General features: G+C 42.6%; 2 protein-coding genes across 4 annotated transcripts in view; one reads left to right on the forward strand and one right to left on the reverse strand.

The window, feature by feature from the left end:
• Nucleotides 1–686: 686 nt before the first annotated feature.
• On the forward strand, nt 687–10,606 carry acbd4 (acyl-CoA binding domain containing 4). Its single transcript, XM_041962810.1, has 11 exons — nt 687–854; nt 1,910–2,024; nt 2,795–2,915; nt 4,632–4,716; nt 5,054–5,174; nt 5,674–5,844; nt 6,734–6,831; nt 6,973–7,183; nt 8,146–8,360; nt 8,682–8,741; nt 9,344–10,606. Exons 2-11 carry the CDS (start codon nt 1,934–1,936, stop codon nt 9,470–9,472), a joined length of 1,302 nt encoding a protein of 433 aa, XP_041818744.1. The 5' UTR covers nt 687–854; nt 1,910–1,933; the 3' UTR covers nt 9,473–10,606.
• Nucleotides 10,607–11,038: 432 nt separating this feature from the next.
• Nucleotides 11,039–17,054, reverse strand: part of LOC121625006 (rho GTPase-activating protein 23-like) — a 65,062-nt gene continuing 59,046 nt past the window's right edge. For all 3 annotated transcript variants that reach the window (XM_041963011.1, XM_041963010.1, XM_041963009.1), the window contains exons 21-24: nt 16,987–17,031; nt 16,733–16,826; nt 15,447–15,478; nt 11,039–15,357 (exon numbers count right to left, since the gene is read on the reverse strand). In XM_041963011.1, coding sequence (XP_041818945.1) covers nt 14,341–15,357; nt 15,447–15,478; nt 16,733–16,826; nt 16,987–17,031 — 1,188 coding nt within the window. In that variant the 3' untranslated portion in view covers nt 11,039–14,340. The remainder of the gene's footprint in view (nt 15,358–15,446; nt 15,479–16,732; nt 16,827–16,986; nt 17,032–17,054) is intronic.

Here is a 17,054-nt window from a genome sequence, read left to right on the forward strand (position 1 = left end):
CAAAATCACAGTCTAAGTGATGAACAGACTGATAACTGAAAATAGTTTATCCTCTAATACTGTCCACTGTAATTGGGGCAATGGTGCTGCATAACGATTTATTCACAAATCGGCCTTTGTGTCCTGCGTCGGATACTGCAGAGGGTCTCTAATGAATTGATGGCTTTAGTCTAGCTGATCTGAAACACTGTGTGTGTGTGTGTGTGTGTGTGTGTGTGTGTGTGTGTGTGTGTGTGTGTGTGTTCAAAAACTATTAAACCTCATGTATTAATTTGTTTATGATGTTCTCTTTTTTTGCCTTGCAATTTGTGCCATGTTGTTCTTAAGACAATATATTATATAAATAAACTTATAAAATAAACGATTAAGGTCCTTTACAACAACAAAATAAAAAATAAATAAATAAAAACACATTAAGAAATGTGAACAGTGAAATATGAGACAAATAGCAAGAATAAGATTTGGGACACGCCAATAAACATACAAATGTATACAGAGATATCGAAAAGACAGACAACCATCTAAAACTATTTAATGGAAGATGCAGATTTTGCAAGTCTGGTTCTATTTTTTTTTTTTTATTTATTTATTGGCGGTGTCACTTTAAATGTTTAGATGGGCGCGGTCAACAACACGTCACGTGATGTGACACGGAAGTGGTCTGTTTAGGTCAGTGGCTACCCAGGTAGGGCCATGGGCGTTTCGCAAGTGAAGTTTACTGTCAAACTAAACCTATAAATAACTGAAACCACATTTCTTTGTCGGGTTAGTGAGCGTGTCCGCAGTTTTCGTGGTCTCTCTGATAAACAAGTCGCCTGTTTACACTGTGCTGCAGATGGGACACAGCCAGTGAGGTAAGACAAGTTAACAAGCTAACTGCTGCTAAGCTACACTGGGTTCCTAACTTGGTTAGCTAAGTTAGGTAGCTTAGCTCAGCTGTGTTTCACTTCACGTTCTGGTTTCACTTTATCACACCAAACTTACATTCGGTAATACGGTGTTTCTCGACATACATATGCAGCGGAATACCATGAATGTGCTCCTGGTTAGGCCACTGGTAATTGTACAGTTCGGGATGAAATTGCAGTAAATCCACAAGCATCACAAATTAGCTTTACTCGGTGATACTAGTCATTACCCCATAGAGGCTTCGGATAAACCTTTACCCCAGCAGCTCTGCTCTGCTGAAACACAGTGGTGTGCGGTGTGAGCACAATAACGTGCTTATACGACGCATTGCGATCTCCAGTGGACTTTTATATTTGTTTTTGTGACAGTCATGAGCAGATAAAAATCTTGAAAAGCGAAGTGAAAGCGAATCTTTGCAAAACTGATATAAGTGAAATAGAAATGAAGGTGTTTCAAGTGATTTCAGATTAAATATACCTGCTTCTGAGGGGTCAGACTGCTCCTTGGAGTTTTACTACAAAAATAAAAACACATCATGAAGACTAATGCCCCAATGAAAGTAGTGACAAAGTTACTGGGAAGTAAGAGCCAGGGGAAGGATTTAATCTCTGTGGCACTGAATGTCCCACAAAGAACGTTCAGATCAATGACAATATCTTGAAGTGAGTCACGGTCCAAGATTCAGTCTGACAGTCAGAGCCGTGCTGCAAAGAAACAATGAGGAGGAAAGCTGCTACAGGCCGATCCACATTCTGAAGGCTGCGGTCAGCGCTGCCTCTGCTAAATCTTGACTTTAAAGGGGTAGACCTGAAGTCCTGTTTTGTGAGATATATTAGCCTGTCGCATGCAAATAAAGTAAATGGTATTCAGTGTTTTGTGTGGCACAGATCAAAATGTGTGTAATGTGATGTTACCTTTTGATTTCACTCTCTTTTTTGACTTTTCCTGCTACTGCTGTGTTTGTGTGCTCTCTCGACTGCGGTTGCACTCGTCCCTCCAGCTGGATTGAACAAGTCAAAGTGTCATGCCGGTCCCAGCTATGGCAGAGCCTGTGGTTGATCATCAGAGACGGTTTCACGCTGCCGTGGATGTCATCCATAACCTCCCCAAAAATGGTGCGTAGCCTCACACAGGTGTCACATTATCTCACACGCCCCATGTGACAGAAAGTTTGTGGCTGATTAGACTGTAGAAGCGGTTCATGAAACTATGTCTTTATTTATGTAGAGCTGAAGTGTGTAGCCCAGAAGCCTCGGGGCAGTTGACCTGTTAGTGCAGCTGTGATTCATGCTGCGCTCTCTTGTGCAGAGGGAGTGTAAAAAAACTGCTTAAAAAGCGAGTGGCTGAGTGTAGCCTTAACAACTACACATTATCTCCTGAATATTTAGTCATCTGAGCAAACAGGACTTTGAATCCAGTGTCTCCTCATATTTTTTTTTACTTCATGCAAGTCAGACTATAGTGTGGTACTTATACTTTGTCAAACACTCTATCCAGTATGTACTGTTTCCAATAAGGACACCCTAAACAGCCACTTTTCTTACTGGACTTTGGTGTAATGCTGTTTTCATGAGAGTGTTTTTGTTGAAACTACCAGAAGTTAACCATGTGCCTGCCAAGATAAAATTATATTGCAATCATTGATGTTCAGTGTCATTTATGTTGCTTTGATATCTGAACATGAAATCCCAAATCTTTGAGCACAGCTCGAATAATGCTCTGATTTTCCCAATTCTAAACTCGTGATTGTGTCTTCCCACGGCAGCTGAGATCTGACCCCCATTGCCTCTAGTGATCTACAGTCCTCTTCGGTTTCTCTGTCTCTAGGTAAATAGAGGGAGAACAGACAGTTAAACAAAGCTGACAAATGTCTGTTATCCTGCAGGTTCCTACCGACCGTCCTATGAAATGATGCTGCGTTTCTACAGTCTGTACAAGCAGGCGGTGTGTGGACCCTGTGCAGTGCCTCGACCCGGCTTCTGGGACCCAGTGGGTCGCTACAAATGGTCTGTATGTCTGTGTGTGTGTGTGTCATTGTAATCATCACCAGATTGTGATGTTCTCTGTGGGTTAGATGCTTTGTCTTTGGGTGTAAGTACCAGATAATTCACTTCATCTCCACAATGAGTCAACTCACTGGATCATTTTTCACAGCTAGACCTTTTGGTTCTTGACAAGGAGCAGCATTGTGTTTTATAATACGAGCGAGGGTACAGCTACCTGCACACTTACAATGACACTTACACTTACAGACAACATTGTGTTGCACAGTTAGTGAGTGGAGAGGGATCAGTCTTGCTTAAAGAAATCATTATTAGACACATGGCTGAGATTAATGTGGGGTTTGAACTCGATGGTAAATGTCCTGTCAGTTCAGTTCACTTCTAACAGATTAACCCTGAAGGTACACTCTGTGTCTGGCTTGTGTTTTGCATATGGCCTTCTGTAGAGTGGACATTATTAGTTGCTCCATTAGGTAGTGCATGGACAGTAAATGAATTAACAAATAAAAAAAACATAGTCTAACATTTTAAGGAGAAATAATAACCATTCTGTGATCCAGGTAATCAAATGTGAGGATTTGCTGCTTTTCTTTCTGTTTTATACCATCTGAAGTGGAATATTTTTGACTTTGGGACCGTTAGACAGTTAAAAATGTCACCTTTGGTTCTGAGAAACTCTGGTGGTCATTTGTCGCTATTTTATAGACAAAAGGATTAATCTGTTGGAATAATCAGCAGACTCACTTCATTGAAAATGCTCATTAGTTGTATTCCTCATTTGGAATGTTAAATGTTTGTGTTTTGGTTATCCTGTACACAATTGTCAAATATTATGTCCATAAATCAGCCATAAATTGTGGTAGCTTTTTGTCCCCCGCAACCTACACGACCATGTGTTATTGGCACGTACAGTTATCTCAAATTGAAACTGTGCCATTATTAGTAATGATAACTTAATTTGTACAGTGTAGCACTTTTCAAATACAAACTACAAAGTGCTTTACAAAGACACGAAACAAAGAAATACCAGATAGAGGTGGAATGAAATAATTAAACCGGATTAAAAATAATACAAAACAACGGTTAAAGGAGGGTAAAACAAAAATGTGCTGAAAGAGAATAAAAACATGAACCAAAGAAACAAAAAACAAATCAAGACAATGCAGCTCTAACATGCTGCCAGTCCAGACTTTTAGGCTCCTCCAGGAACTACTAACAGACCCCCACCAGAGGATCTTAGTTTGCACTCAGATTGGATTTATGTGCATTCTTTGGTTCTTGTGAGAAGTCTTGCTGAGACATTCTGGACCAGCTGAAACTTGGATCGGTTGTATTGACTCAAACAGGAATGTAGTGAGTTACAGTAGTCTAATAAAAGCATGGACGACAGCTTCCCTGTTCTTCACAGATAAAAAAAGAGGTTAGAGGAAGCAAGACCAGAGAACAGATGTCACATGATGGTCAAATTAAACTTGTCAAAGATAACACTGAATGATAACAGAGTGTCATTGCGGCATGAAATCAAATATTAAAAGACTACATGTTGTGTTCAGATAGTGTCTTGTGTTTATATTGCTAATGTTCACTTGAAAAAGTCTTATATTTGTGTCTCTGCAAAGGTTTGGCCAAGAGTTCACGTGGCACGGCACAGTATCGCCGTACACTACAAGGTCAGAAGTGAGAGTTTTTTGGCTGATTGTTCTTCTATGTGTGTTTTAGGGATGCCTGGAGCTGCCTGGGAGAAATGAGTCGTGAGACGGCCATGGCAGCATATGTGGATGAGATGAAGAAAGTAGCACAGGAGGTACATGACAGACATATATTTTAGTTTAACACACGTTCGCGTGCACACAGCAGATGAAAATATCAATTACATTCTAATGTCCCAAATAAATGAATGAATGATTTTGATGTGACGAGCAGTAGCTTCTGGCCATCAGGCGACGTTTGGCTATCAGCACTGTCTTGTTTCGGTCAGGTTCCTGCTTGTTTCTTAGCTCTCCGATTTAATCAGTTCACAGTAACATTGTGAAACAAAGACAAATAAAAAGTCTCTGAGCAGCAGTGTGACTGGTCAGATGAACGCAGGGATCTGTAATTAGCCACCCAGTGATCAATAAAGGTTTCCACTGATTGCGCAGGTCATTGACACCATGCCCATGGATGAGAAGACGGCTTCACTCTTCCACCACTTCGAGCCTCTCTACCTGGTGATTGACGACATGCCGCGGCCTCCAGAGTCACTGCTCACACTCAGAGAAGGTCAGTGAGCGTGAGGGTCAGCCTCTAACCACCACTGACCAAGCAGCTGGAGGGCTGCTCTCAGATCTGCGGGGCGATAATAATCTTTGATTAGAAATGAGATCTGCCCGATCAGTGAGCTCCACCTCCGATGAACTGACAGATGCTGTTAACCAGGCAGTCTGAACGGTGTCTAGTGCACTTCACATATATCAATACTAAGTCTAAACGTTTTTTGACACACTCTCACTCCAATAAGGACATATATTTTAGGCAAACTGTAATCTACAAACACAGTTTTAAAGTTGTGTGAAAACCGTATGTCTCAAACACCTAGCAGTTCCAGCAGGGTTGGATTTGACCATTAATGAGTGAATTTACAGGTTGTCTGGCATGTGGACGGTCTGCACATCAGTTTCCAGTTCACTGAGCTTTGTAGGAAATGAATGGACCTGTGGTGACTTGTCGTCATGATTCTCACAGTGTGGCTGTATGTAAGAGTCTTTGTCCATTACTGTAGGTCTTAAAGGCAATGAGCATGCTAGCAGGCCAGCAGAGATGAAGGATGAGGATGAGGATGAGGAGCAGGGCGACACTAAAGAAGACTCCCCTCCTCCAGAAGCTGCTGATCCACATCAGGAGTTCAACCTGACTGAGGTTATAGACCTCACTGCCAACACCATCGCTAATGGTATGCACCGGATAGAGCTGGACTGTTCTGTGTAGAACACACTCACAGTAAACCTATATCAATATATATCTGCTCACCAGGCAGCTTTTAAGTTAGAGAATTCCACTTGTTCAAGCTTTTTTGTTAAATTATTGACCTTAATACGACCTTATAATGTGTTGCAGAGAGTTTATCACTGGCTCTGAGTGACTTAATGTTTGAAACTAGCATTTCCACAATTATAAAGCTGTTTGATCAAGTCTGACAAGAACAAAACTGCTTTGTCGAAGTCAGAATTTCTTTGTATCCAGACAAGTGTACTTGTTTTTAGTCTGGCTGCAGGGCTTTAAAGAGAGCTGTGGGTCTAGACTAGATATTTTTACCTGTTGTTAAGGGATATTTTCCTGTTCTGTTAAGTTTGCTTATTTTAAATGACATTTCCCCAGTTTCATTGCTTGTTTTGTTGGTTTTTTTTAGCGAAGTTGACATTAAATATATTGTATTTCCCCTGTTTTCAATTGAGTGGATGTCAAAAATGTTAGCAAATGATGTTTTATTCATGTTTTACACAGCAATTCTCAACTTTTTTCGTCTTCGGGGTTGTCATACATGTTACATACATTTCTAACCTGCCATGCTGTTATTCTGTGGTAACAGTACAGTAAAACAAAGCCTATATTTTGGCTGACATGAGATTCAAACTGGAGCTCCTTGACTGTTGTTTTGAATCATTGATGTTTAGGAGGCACTGGGAATGATGGGAGTGAAACTGGCTGCCTGTTGCATGAAGTTACAATCCCTGTGGTGAATCTGTTTATCATCCACCATGCACATACTGAATCAGTAGACTAAACTAAGCTTTCCTTTTTCTTACTGTCTTATTTCTCATACGCTCATCGTGCTCCTGCAGACTCTGGTGTGTCTGAGGGTTTGGTGTTGACCAGCGACTCAGAGAGCGAGGTCTTCTGTGACTCTGTGGATTCAGTGGAGCAACTCAGCGACATTAAGGTACGACTCCCTCACATCCTCCAACAGGTGGATGCAACAGGCAGATGCAGGTGCAAGTTAAAAGTGATGAAGAAAACGTGAAAATGGACAGTTTCATTACATTTAAGTAAGACTGTTTCAAATATTGATTTCCATTCACAGACTCCAGTTGTCAAGTCCAATGGTTTTCATAATGGTCACGTGTCCTTGGAGTCATCTCCGGTTCCCAGCCATCAGGTGGAGCGCCGTCTGGAGGTCAGACAGGTCGGAGCAGGTCAGGGTGGAGAGGGGGCGGAGGATGGAAAGGGTCAGGGTCCCAACAGAAGGAGTCGAGACACCAGGCAGGAAGGATCCTACCACAACTGGAGAGAACGTAAGCTGCTCCAATAAACATAACTGAATACATTGTGTAAAGTGAAGAGATGAATATCTGTGAAATAACTGAAGAAATGATTAAAACCCAACTCATTATTCTGCAAGCGTTTATCATTCATTTTCATTCAACAGAGTTTTATGAAATCAAATTTTAGTTCTCAGTGTATCACACTATTCATTCAGTCCAGTTCTTGGTGGTAATGTGTCTATAATCTGGTTTTAAGATCGACAGTAATCAATAGACATGAAGGAGTTGGCAGATCGTCCACAGATATTACAAAATCTGTCCTTGATTGAACTGCTGAGAACAATATCTCTTGTTATTTCTACTGCCTGCTGCCTGAGGATGAATATAGTCATATCTTATCTTTATGAATTATGTGCTATCCTCTCTGCTCCTGAAAGTCCTTATTAATCAAGTGTGTACCAGTGAGCTCTGATAAACTTCCACACACAGGCGGTTTCAGTAGGTCAGTTATTGAATTGCGTCACAGAAGTAGGCCCACCAGTGTGGTTGCTGGGACAGACCCAAAGTAACTGTGAGTCAACCAGCGAGAGGCTGCTTCTGTAAATAAACACAGTCCCTAAACCCTTTCAGCTGTTGATCCTTAGCTTAACAAAGCTGCGCGTGCTACTTATCCAGCTGGACAAACAGCAAGGCCGGTTTTTGAGTGTTGTGCAGCCTTTTTCAGCAAAATTTTTTTTAAAAAGAGAAACTAGTCTCTCTGTCTGTGTCCTGTGTTTATTTACAGCAGCAGCTAAATGGTTGATTAAGAGCAACTTTGACATTGTTGTTGCTCTCGCTAACAGGAGGTAAATTTGGTCACAGTTGTTGAGCTTGCTAAACTAAGTGGCAGAGGAAATGATTATTTCATTCATCATTTTTCATTGATTCATGTTGTTACTGTGCATATTGTTTGTGTGACATACCGGGATTCAGATAACCATTATGTTCTGTAGGTGGTGTTCCTCAGGGCAGCCCGAGGCGGGGGGCCCCGGGCGGCGGTGGCGGCGGGGCCGGACGAGGAGGAGGGGACGGCTCAGAGGGCGGGGTTGAGAGGCTGCATGACGCCCAGCTGCAGCAGCAGATCATCGTGGCCCTGCGGAGGCTCAGAGAGGACATGAGGAGCGTGATGGACAGGCTGGAGGTGGTGGAGAGGCTCGCTGCCACACATGTGAGCACGAATGTAACAATTGTTCTTTGTTGACTGCACAAGATTTGGATTCTTACAGGAGGAAACCCACTGATGTTCAGTATTAATGTGGATGGGCTGTTACTTCTGCCTTCAGTATTCAACTTGGAGCAGCTAAAATCTGCCAACTGAAGCAGAACTGAACTGACTAAGGAATTGTGACGACTCAAACTGATCAGCAGTCCTTCGTTGTCAAACTGAATTGAAAACTCTACTCTGCACGTGGGAATCTAGTGTATCACCAGTTTGCTCTTAAAGCTACGTTCAATGCTGTGAATGTGACTGCTGTTTTCTGTGTGGCAGACCCAGAGCTCAGAGTGGAGACTATGTCTGCAGTGTGCAGCCACAGCTTCACAACCACAGGTAAGTTTACAGATAAAAGTAGCTGGTCCAGCCCCACTGAATTCTGATAAACCCACTGTACACTACCCGCCCAGCAGCAAACAGCAGACAGACACAGTTAGAGACTAACTGGTGAACGTTTAGCAGCTAAAGTGCCAGATGTTTCCCGATCCTTTCATCGGGTTGCCACAAACATGACTCCAAATGAAAGCTAATGTCATCTTTGTCTGCTGGATGTGAGACTAGCACAACAACTTTATAAGGTGATAATATGCCAGTGTTTAGTTTACAGCCTCTACGGTTGCCTTCAAGTGGTCAAGAAAACAGTTCAATGCTGCAATGTGTATAATTAGAGAATATCACTTTGGTGCCCCCTGGTGGTAGACATCAATCTACACTGCTGTGAGTTTCTGCTTTAGTTGTTTGCCATTATTTTGTAATTGCTATTTTGGCTGATGCAGTTTCTATAGGCAACAGTTACACACACTGAATATTTAGTGAAGTTCAGATGTGTGATGTTCAGGTCCATCACAGTAAAAGAGTTCATCCCTCGCTTTGAGTATTGAACAGCTCCTGGATATGTGTTCTGTGATAAATAATGAGCTGTTCGATGTTTCTCTCAGGAGGAGAGGTGGTGGCCCTTTGATGTGTCAGGTCAGACCGTCCTCCTCTTCCTCTTGTGGCCGTTTGTCGCTCAGGGTCTGGTCTACCTGCTGAGGAAAGCCCAGAAGAGAAGTCGCATTTCTTCATGAAGGGAGCCGATGAAGACATGTAAGCATTCACCTACAGTGATCCACCGGTGCAAGTTTAATTTCTCCAGCAGGAAGGACTGAATCAAATAGGATTTCATGGGAAGGCCTCATCCCCCTCACTGTGTGCACTGAATGGAGGGAGAGAAGTTTGTGGACTTGCTGTCTACTCGGAGAGAAATGTACCTACCTGTGTTTTCACACCTCAGGATTCAGAAATCCTCTCATGCACTACAGCAAATGAATCTTTATTATAATTATTCAAGTGGATTAATCAGATGGCTTCTGTTGGGCAGCAGGAAGCAGGTACTGAACATGATATTGACCCGGATGAGTGCTTATACTGATCAGAAGTAGTCTGAGTGAAAGACTTGGATAATAATATAACATTATAATCCAAGTTAGTGAGACATAATGTCAGTTCACCATATTCTATTTGTAACATGCAGACTGTTATCAGAGTCAAAAACAGCACAATGCAGCCAAAATACCTGCTTTCCAATGGAAGAAGTCAAATTACTGATGAAGTCACGTAGTTGCTATGTCACTGTCATGTTGGATCCGCTGTCTCTCTGCAATCGGGAGGAGCAGCTCTGTATTGACTATGGCTACACTTGTCATTTCATTGGAGTCATTCAGGTCTGATTCTAGACCTCAGTTTGTGTGTCAGTGTCTCATTTGTCTGATATTTAAGTGTTACTGTTAGAAAGGTTTATCAATCACTGGACTACTACAATAGCTGGTTGATTGTTTCTCTATAATGAACCTTTTTAGCAGTTTACATCCTGGATTTCGTCAAAAATGAGACATTCAAGTCTTAGAATGAAAACTTTTTGTCTTTTCAGTGCTCTGGTGCATCTCAGACTGCTTGTGTGCTAACTGTACATTAATTACATCTAGAACACAACTCCTGATCACAGTGACAATAATTGTGTACTTATGGATCCAGTATCAAGGTAAACATAATCAGATTGCTTTGGATGATCTATTGTGACTCCGGGTGTGATCAGAAGATTAACTACACTGAAATGACAAGTGTAATTGAGACTGTTGGAACTAAATAATGGAAGAACTGTTTGCCCTGTATTAAACAGTCATGAATAATATTAAAGCATGAGCTCAAATTAAAAAGTCTATGTTGAATAAAAGCGTGTGTTTTGTCTCGAGTCAGTGACAAATATGATGATTGTTATCATAATGGCTGTAGTTTCACAGTGATAAACCGGCAGTAGCAGCCAGTAATGCAGTTGATGGTGGTGGGTAAACACACACGTTATCATCCCAGATATAATACATGTCACTCACTGATGAGAACATCACATAATAAAGTCAAATATACATAACTGATAAAAAACAATACTTCTAAATATGTTCAAATTACAAACAGGTACGGTAAGCTTACTGTAAAGTCACTAAGCCCTTAAACATGTTGTAAGACCTACAAGGGGTCCCAGTCTGTCTACATTCAGCTCAGTGAGATTATTGCAACACTGTGGAAGATAAATTCACACTTGAGGTCACTAAATGCTGATATTTGAAGCAAAAAAACAAACACGGCCCCACTTCCAAAACAAATAATTTAATATATTATGTATAATATTTATATACACAGGTTAACTTAACAAGGCTTTGTACAACTGTTACAAAATTGGTCCACGCACAGTCACCCACGTACATAAAGTACATGCACAAGGGCACAGATAGTGAAAAGGACAGACTGAGTCTATAAATGATTAAGACAAACATGGAGTCTGGTTGGACGACAGTGGTTGGCAGCACGGTTTGGGTCAGCTCCATTCTGTTTTTTCAGACTCTGATTAACATAACTAAGGTTCCCGGGAAGGAAGCAAAAATCCGAAAAATGCAAAAATATCACTCAGGTAAGACTGTGGTTTTGGATTTCAGGAGGTTATCCCCTCACTTTCAACTGTTCCCATGACAATACTCCATAACACTGATAAAATGTAGAAACTGGAGCCTCGCTGTTGCACTAAGTGCTCAGGTTCTCTCTTGGCTCCATACTGCTGATATTGTACAATTACCCAAACAAAAAAACAGTAATAAGGATCATTTTGGCATGACTTCACATAGCTGCCTTAAACACTTTGCTCCTCTGATGAAACAGATCCTCAGAACTCTCCTCGCTGAACACACTCACACACACAGGGAAGCACGATAGGCTTGTGTTGAACAGTAAGGGTTTGCATATTCTTACATGTCACTGACCCCACGCATGCACATTTTTAGTCCATGGAAGCTTTGGCATAATGCCCAAGTGACATCATCCAGAAAGAAAGTGAGTTGCTTTGCTCCACAGATCACTGAAGTTCCCTGCAGACCCACAGGAGGCTTTGGAGGAGCTGTAAAGGGCTGAGAAGTGAACTGTGCTGCAGTTTCCTCTGAATGAGCGTACTGTGCTGTACTCAGGTTGACAGGAATGTGTGCATATGTAATACTTGCCCACATGGGTCAAAGATTGGTGCAAACCAGTGGGGGAGGACACCAACGTGCAGCGCAGTCGGTACACTGAAATGACTCCAGTGACTCTGCTGAAGTCTTTGCTGGTGAGGGTTAACTGTAACAACAGCAGCTGGGCTCTGGAGATCAGTTTTAAACGTCTAATGTGGCGTTCTCTCATTTTTTAACTTCTATTTCTTATCACCATTCATCAGCCTAAATTTACAATTGAAGGGTTTCATTCCAAAACATTATTTTAGAAATATATGTTAAAGCCTCTGGATGTAGGATCTGAAATCTCCTGACTTTGGCACCAGTGAGTAGTAGTTTCAGGAATGAGACTGTGAATCCTCGACTGGATTTTATCAGAATAATGTGAAAGCTGCTGTAATCACATTGTGGTTCATTAAAGTTGAGGGTTTTCGTCATTTTGGAGGGATTACTTCCTGGGAATATATCGTTCCCTGGATTCCTCGCCATAAATTCAGTCTTATTTTTTTTAAAAAGGGGGAAATTATCAATTAAAACAATTCTTAAAAGTTCACCATCTTTGAAGGGGAAAAACAGAAAACCAACAATACCTTGGTCTGACGATCTGTCAGCATATACTATCACCACTTTTATGTTTGAGTTGTTAGAAAGGAGTGTCTGAGCATCTTCACAGAGCAGACCTGAGGCTGTTTCTGCTGCAGTCACACGGCTCCATGGTTCTCAGACATTTAGCTGGAACGTCAGTGTTCCGCCTTTTGAAAACTGCTCTGCGATCGACCGTTGTTCTCTTCATTGATGTGGAGGTCTGCATGTTGATTTACTGCATAATTTCACTTTACAGATTTTGTGCTCTGCTTTACTCGCTTAATCTAAACAAATATTTTGCCACACAGCTGCACTGTTAATTATCATATTAGTATGAAGAGTTATTGGATGAAACCACAGGTCAAAAGTCTATCCAGTTACAGTATATTGCTGTAAAGGCCCAGTCACACCAGCATTTAAAAATGGCAACAATTCATCAATGATCAGTGGATTTGTTTGCTGGTGCAAGGTAGATCCTTAAAACTACAGTATTTGAACTTGTACATCTGACCAATAGGAAACTGTCTTGAGAGTGCCAACCATTGGGGAAATCCACCACAATGGAAACCTCTGCTGTTCATTAGCGCCATGTGTTGCGCCATTTACATTTGTTGAACTTCTTCTGCAGAGGTGTGAGCCTATTGTCCTGTTAGCAACCATGCTAACTGTCAGGCCCCTTTCACACATAACAACACAACACACCTTTTCACACGCAGTCTGTCCCTAAAACGTTCAGGAACATTTCCTGTATGGGCTCATGCGTTAATGGGATCAGCCATTGAAATCTGTTATGGCAATTTCCCACCTCAAGACCTAATAGCATTTCAGGGAAAACGCTGGTACGGCTGTGTTGTGACTGAGTTGCGGGGACCAGCCCACCATGCCCCTGAAAATAATGCGAGATGTTTTCCACCACATGCACGCACATTATGCACACATTATAGCAGTTGGCATCCATAAGTGTTGCATTACTGCCATCTGCTGGACTGTCCCTTGTCCCATCTAATCTGGCATTGCCATGGTATGCGTGAAAAGGCACAAGATGGAAATGTTCCTGAATGTAGCTGCATGTGTGAATAGTGAAAATCACTAGCGGTGCCTGAAGGGTTATCCCAATAATTACGTGTGTATGTGTTAAAGAGGCTTTAGCAAGCTAGAAAGCTATTGCGACTAGCACTAGCGTGTCCCCACTGGTTAGTGTGCTAGCAGTTAGTGTGCCGGTGTTAGGAGACAACTAGTCCATGAAAGCACACACCATCTCACCAAGCTTCTAGCACCACCTTTTTCAGCATCTCACAAGGAATCATAGACTCATGCCACTTTCTGGTGTGACTGTGCCTTAATAACGACAGTTCAAGGTTGGACTACACTGTATCTACAACAGATGTGCTAAAAATCACACCGCTAAAAAAAACTTGATATTTGTCCTGGAAACATGATTCTGGCGAAAAATTCTGGGATATACCAGGATCCCCATTCCCTGTGTGCAACCCTAACGTTCATTACACAATATATAAGGGCATGGATAATTACATTTACAGTTAATTTGTAAGGAAAGGAGTAAAGACGAATAGCTTCAACAGCAGTTGAATAGTAAGATTTGTATGTTTAAGAGTGAGTTTCACATTTTTGAAATGGTGGTTATCTCATTTTGGAATGAAACTCTACAACTGCACAAAATGTCAAAGAATTCCTTTAACAAGAGATCACATCTCCAACTTCAGATCCCTAAAGCAACATGACGGACACTTGGCTTTAGAAGCAGTGACACAGGTGATCCGGTGTTTGTGAGTAAAGGGCGAGTACTTTGTACTGCATTAGTAGATGACACAGTCAGGTTAAACTACGACCGTGTGGCGCCGCCACGCTCTTGTCTTGTCCTGTGGGTCCAGGGCCGATCTCCTCAGTACCACAGTGGAAGTTCCTGAAGAGCTCTGATCTTTCCATCCTGAGGAAGAGGAGGAGAGAGGGGGAGCCTCCTGGGCAAGACCAGGGAGGATATCTATTTGCTGAATTGACCCGGGACCCACAACTGATCCCTGATGAACTCCAACACATCCATGCTGATCTGGTGTTCCCTCAATGACTCTGATCACCTCCACCCTCTCTGCACTCCATCCTCTGACTCTGTCCTCACCCCTGCCCAGCTCAAGGTCCAGATTCATGGACATAGCCCTCGTCCTACCACCTCTGGACTTCCTGTAGCGGACTGGCACTGACTGGTTCCAGTCTGGCTGCTGGGTCCTGTGAAAGCTAGAAGCCTGGTAGATGTTGGGAAGCCTGGTGGGGCAGATCCAGAAAGGGACTGTGGGGCGTCCTCTGGCCAGACTGTGAGGCTTCAAATGAGAAGGAGGATTAGTCACAGTCGGAGGTCTTGGGTATGTGGCATGGATCTGATGGTGTGCATAGAGGAAACTGTTCGGATGAAGTTGTGGTGCATTTTCTGGCAAGGTCGCTCTCTGCCTGCTCTCCCTTTCAATTTTTTTTCTGCCATTGCCTGTTCCGTTCCCCACGTCCTTTTCAGTCTCTTTGTCTCTCACCAATGGATCTTTTCCATCTGTGCTCTCTCCATCTTTCACCCCATTTTCCTTTTCATTCCCTTTCTCTTTTTTAGGAATCGTATGTTCTCCCTTGACTGCCTCCTCCTCTCCTCTATCCTCTTTCTCCTCCCGTTCACCTCCTTCTTCTCCCCCATAGTTGCTGGCTTTGACTGGCTCATGCTCTGAGTCCTCGTCAGCGCTGCTGCCCTGCAGGTGGGTACTGAGGCATTTTTTACGTTTGCGGGTCACAGCAGAGATGATGGACATGGGCAGGAAGTCCTTGGCATTCAGGTCTTTCTTGGAGCCTGAAGAAAGCTGAAAGGTTCAAATGTCAGTCAAATAATGGTCACTTCATTAAATCCATGATCCTACAAGAGTTAAAGTTCAAGAGATTTCTTGCTTACCTTTGACTTAACTGAATCGCTGGTGGTGGAATCTATTAGAAGGAATAAGATGTGGCTTAGAACTATGTCATCACTGGACATCGGTGGTAGTAGTGTTAGGAATGGTTCAAAGGTGGGATATCTGGCTAATCACTGCACACACTACCAGAAACACAACCTTTTGGGTGAATTCTAGCCATTATCGGAGGATTCATCTTTGAAATCAATCAAACAACTGCAGCTGGCAGATTTGGCTAGCAAAAATGGCTAGAGTTCACCTTTAACATCAGCAATACAAAAGGATGATGCTATACTGGTGGGAAACCAAGACTGACGGAAAGGAAATGAACGGGCAAATGAATCCAAGTGCACTTGAAACACCAAACACAAAAACACACAAGGAGGAACACCTGGTCCTACCGAAGAGGCTGATCCACTGTCTCAGCTAGAGAAAACGAGCGCAGAAAGGTCCAGAAAAAGAGAAATTGAGAAACAGTAGGAAACATCATGAGTATACACAGGCAGAAACATAACAGCCGGAGAAGTACAGCGATCTACTCGAAGGGAAGGACACAGAGCTGAGTCTTACCTGATCAGGCCACCGACTGGTAGCATTAGAAGTATAGAGTGTGGAGGGAAGTAACTACACATTATGGTTTTCATTGGCATTAGTCATCCTCATGAAAAGCTCTTTTTTTCTGGGCTGGATTAAAGGATGGTTCGTGTTTTTCTTTGGGGTAAATTCAAGTAGATAACAGGTTTTCCATAAGACCCTGACAGGAAGGGACTGTGAGGTCAGTATGCATTACACTGAGTGGCTCTTGAATAATTCAACAGCATCTGAAAGCCCCTTTCTGGAACCAACAACAACAATGGCCTTGTCATGCTGTCACTGGTGTGCAGAGGTGAGAAAGTAGGCAGGGTTTGAACTTCATCCATCAACGTCTCACACGCCCACTTCTCATGTGTGCCAATGAGTGTAACCTAATGAATGCTTTTCAGAAAGACTGTCCAAGTGTGTGTCATTATGCTCATTTGAATGAATATTAAGTCCCGCCCCTATGCATGATGGAAGGATTTTCTGTCTGCCTGCGAGTGTGGCTGTTTGGAACAGCTATAAACACTTTTGCTCTCAGACTACCATCTCAGTCAGATGGTGCGTCATTCAACCACATTACCTCGCTGTACTTTCAAAATTCATCTGACGGCTGTTAGTGTGGTAGTGTTGTAACATCCCTGGATTTTATGTAGTTTCTGTAAAGTCACAGATTACATCGACACTTCAATGTTGGATTACGACTCCTCACCTGATGCCTCCCCTGGCATGCCCGGCCTGCCGATGTTAGATAGCAGATGGTCAATGTTGGGCACAGGCTGCATGTCCCGCTTATCCTCTGGGGCCTACACACACACACACGCACAATTTGCGCACATCCAGAAATACACCACCAAGCCCAAATATAAAAGTACAAATGAGGGCATCTGAGTACAAAACCATCCCTGTACTCATGGCGTTCTCAGCTCTTTGCACTAACAAAGCCACTGCTGTGGTCTTACGTACCTTCTCTTCCTTGTCAAACTCTCCATTACTGAAGAACCAGTCGTGCTGTTGAAGTAACATGACACAGC

Source organism: Chelmon rostratus, chromosome 21 (assembly GCF_017976325.1).
Source record: "Chelmon rostratus isolate fCheRos1 chromosome 21, fCheRos1.pri, whole genome shotgun sequence".
In the NCBI taxonomy this organism is placed as follows: Eukaryota; Metazoa; Chordata; class Actinopteri; order Chaetodontiformes; family Chaetodontidae; genus Chelmon; species Chelmon rostratus.

Excerpts from the sequence above, each read along its gene's own strand:
- acbd4 (XM_041962810.1), top strand. The coding sequence starts at position 1,934 with ATGCCGGTCCCAGCTATGGCAGAGCCTGTGGTTGATCATCAGAGACGG. Across the intron at positions 4,717-5,053 it reads TGAAGAAAGTAGCACAGGAG|GTCATTGACACCATGCCCAT; the intron begins GTACATGACAGA and ends CTGATTGCGCAG. Across the intron at positions 6,832-6,972 it reads AGCAACTCAGCGACATTAAG|ACTCCAGTTGTCAAGTCCAA; the intron begins GTACGACTCCCT and ends TTCCATTCACAG.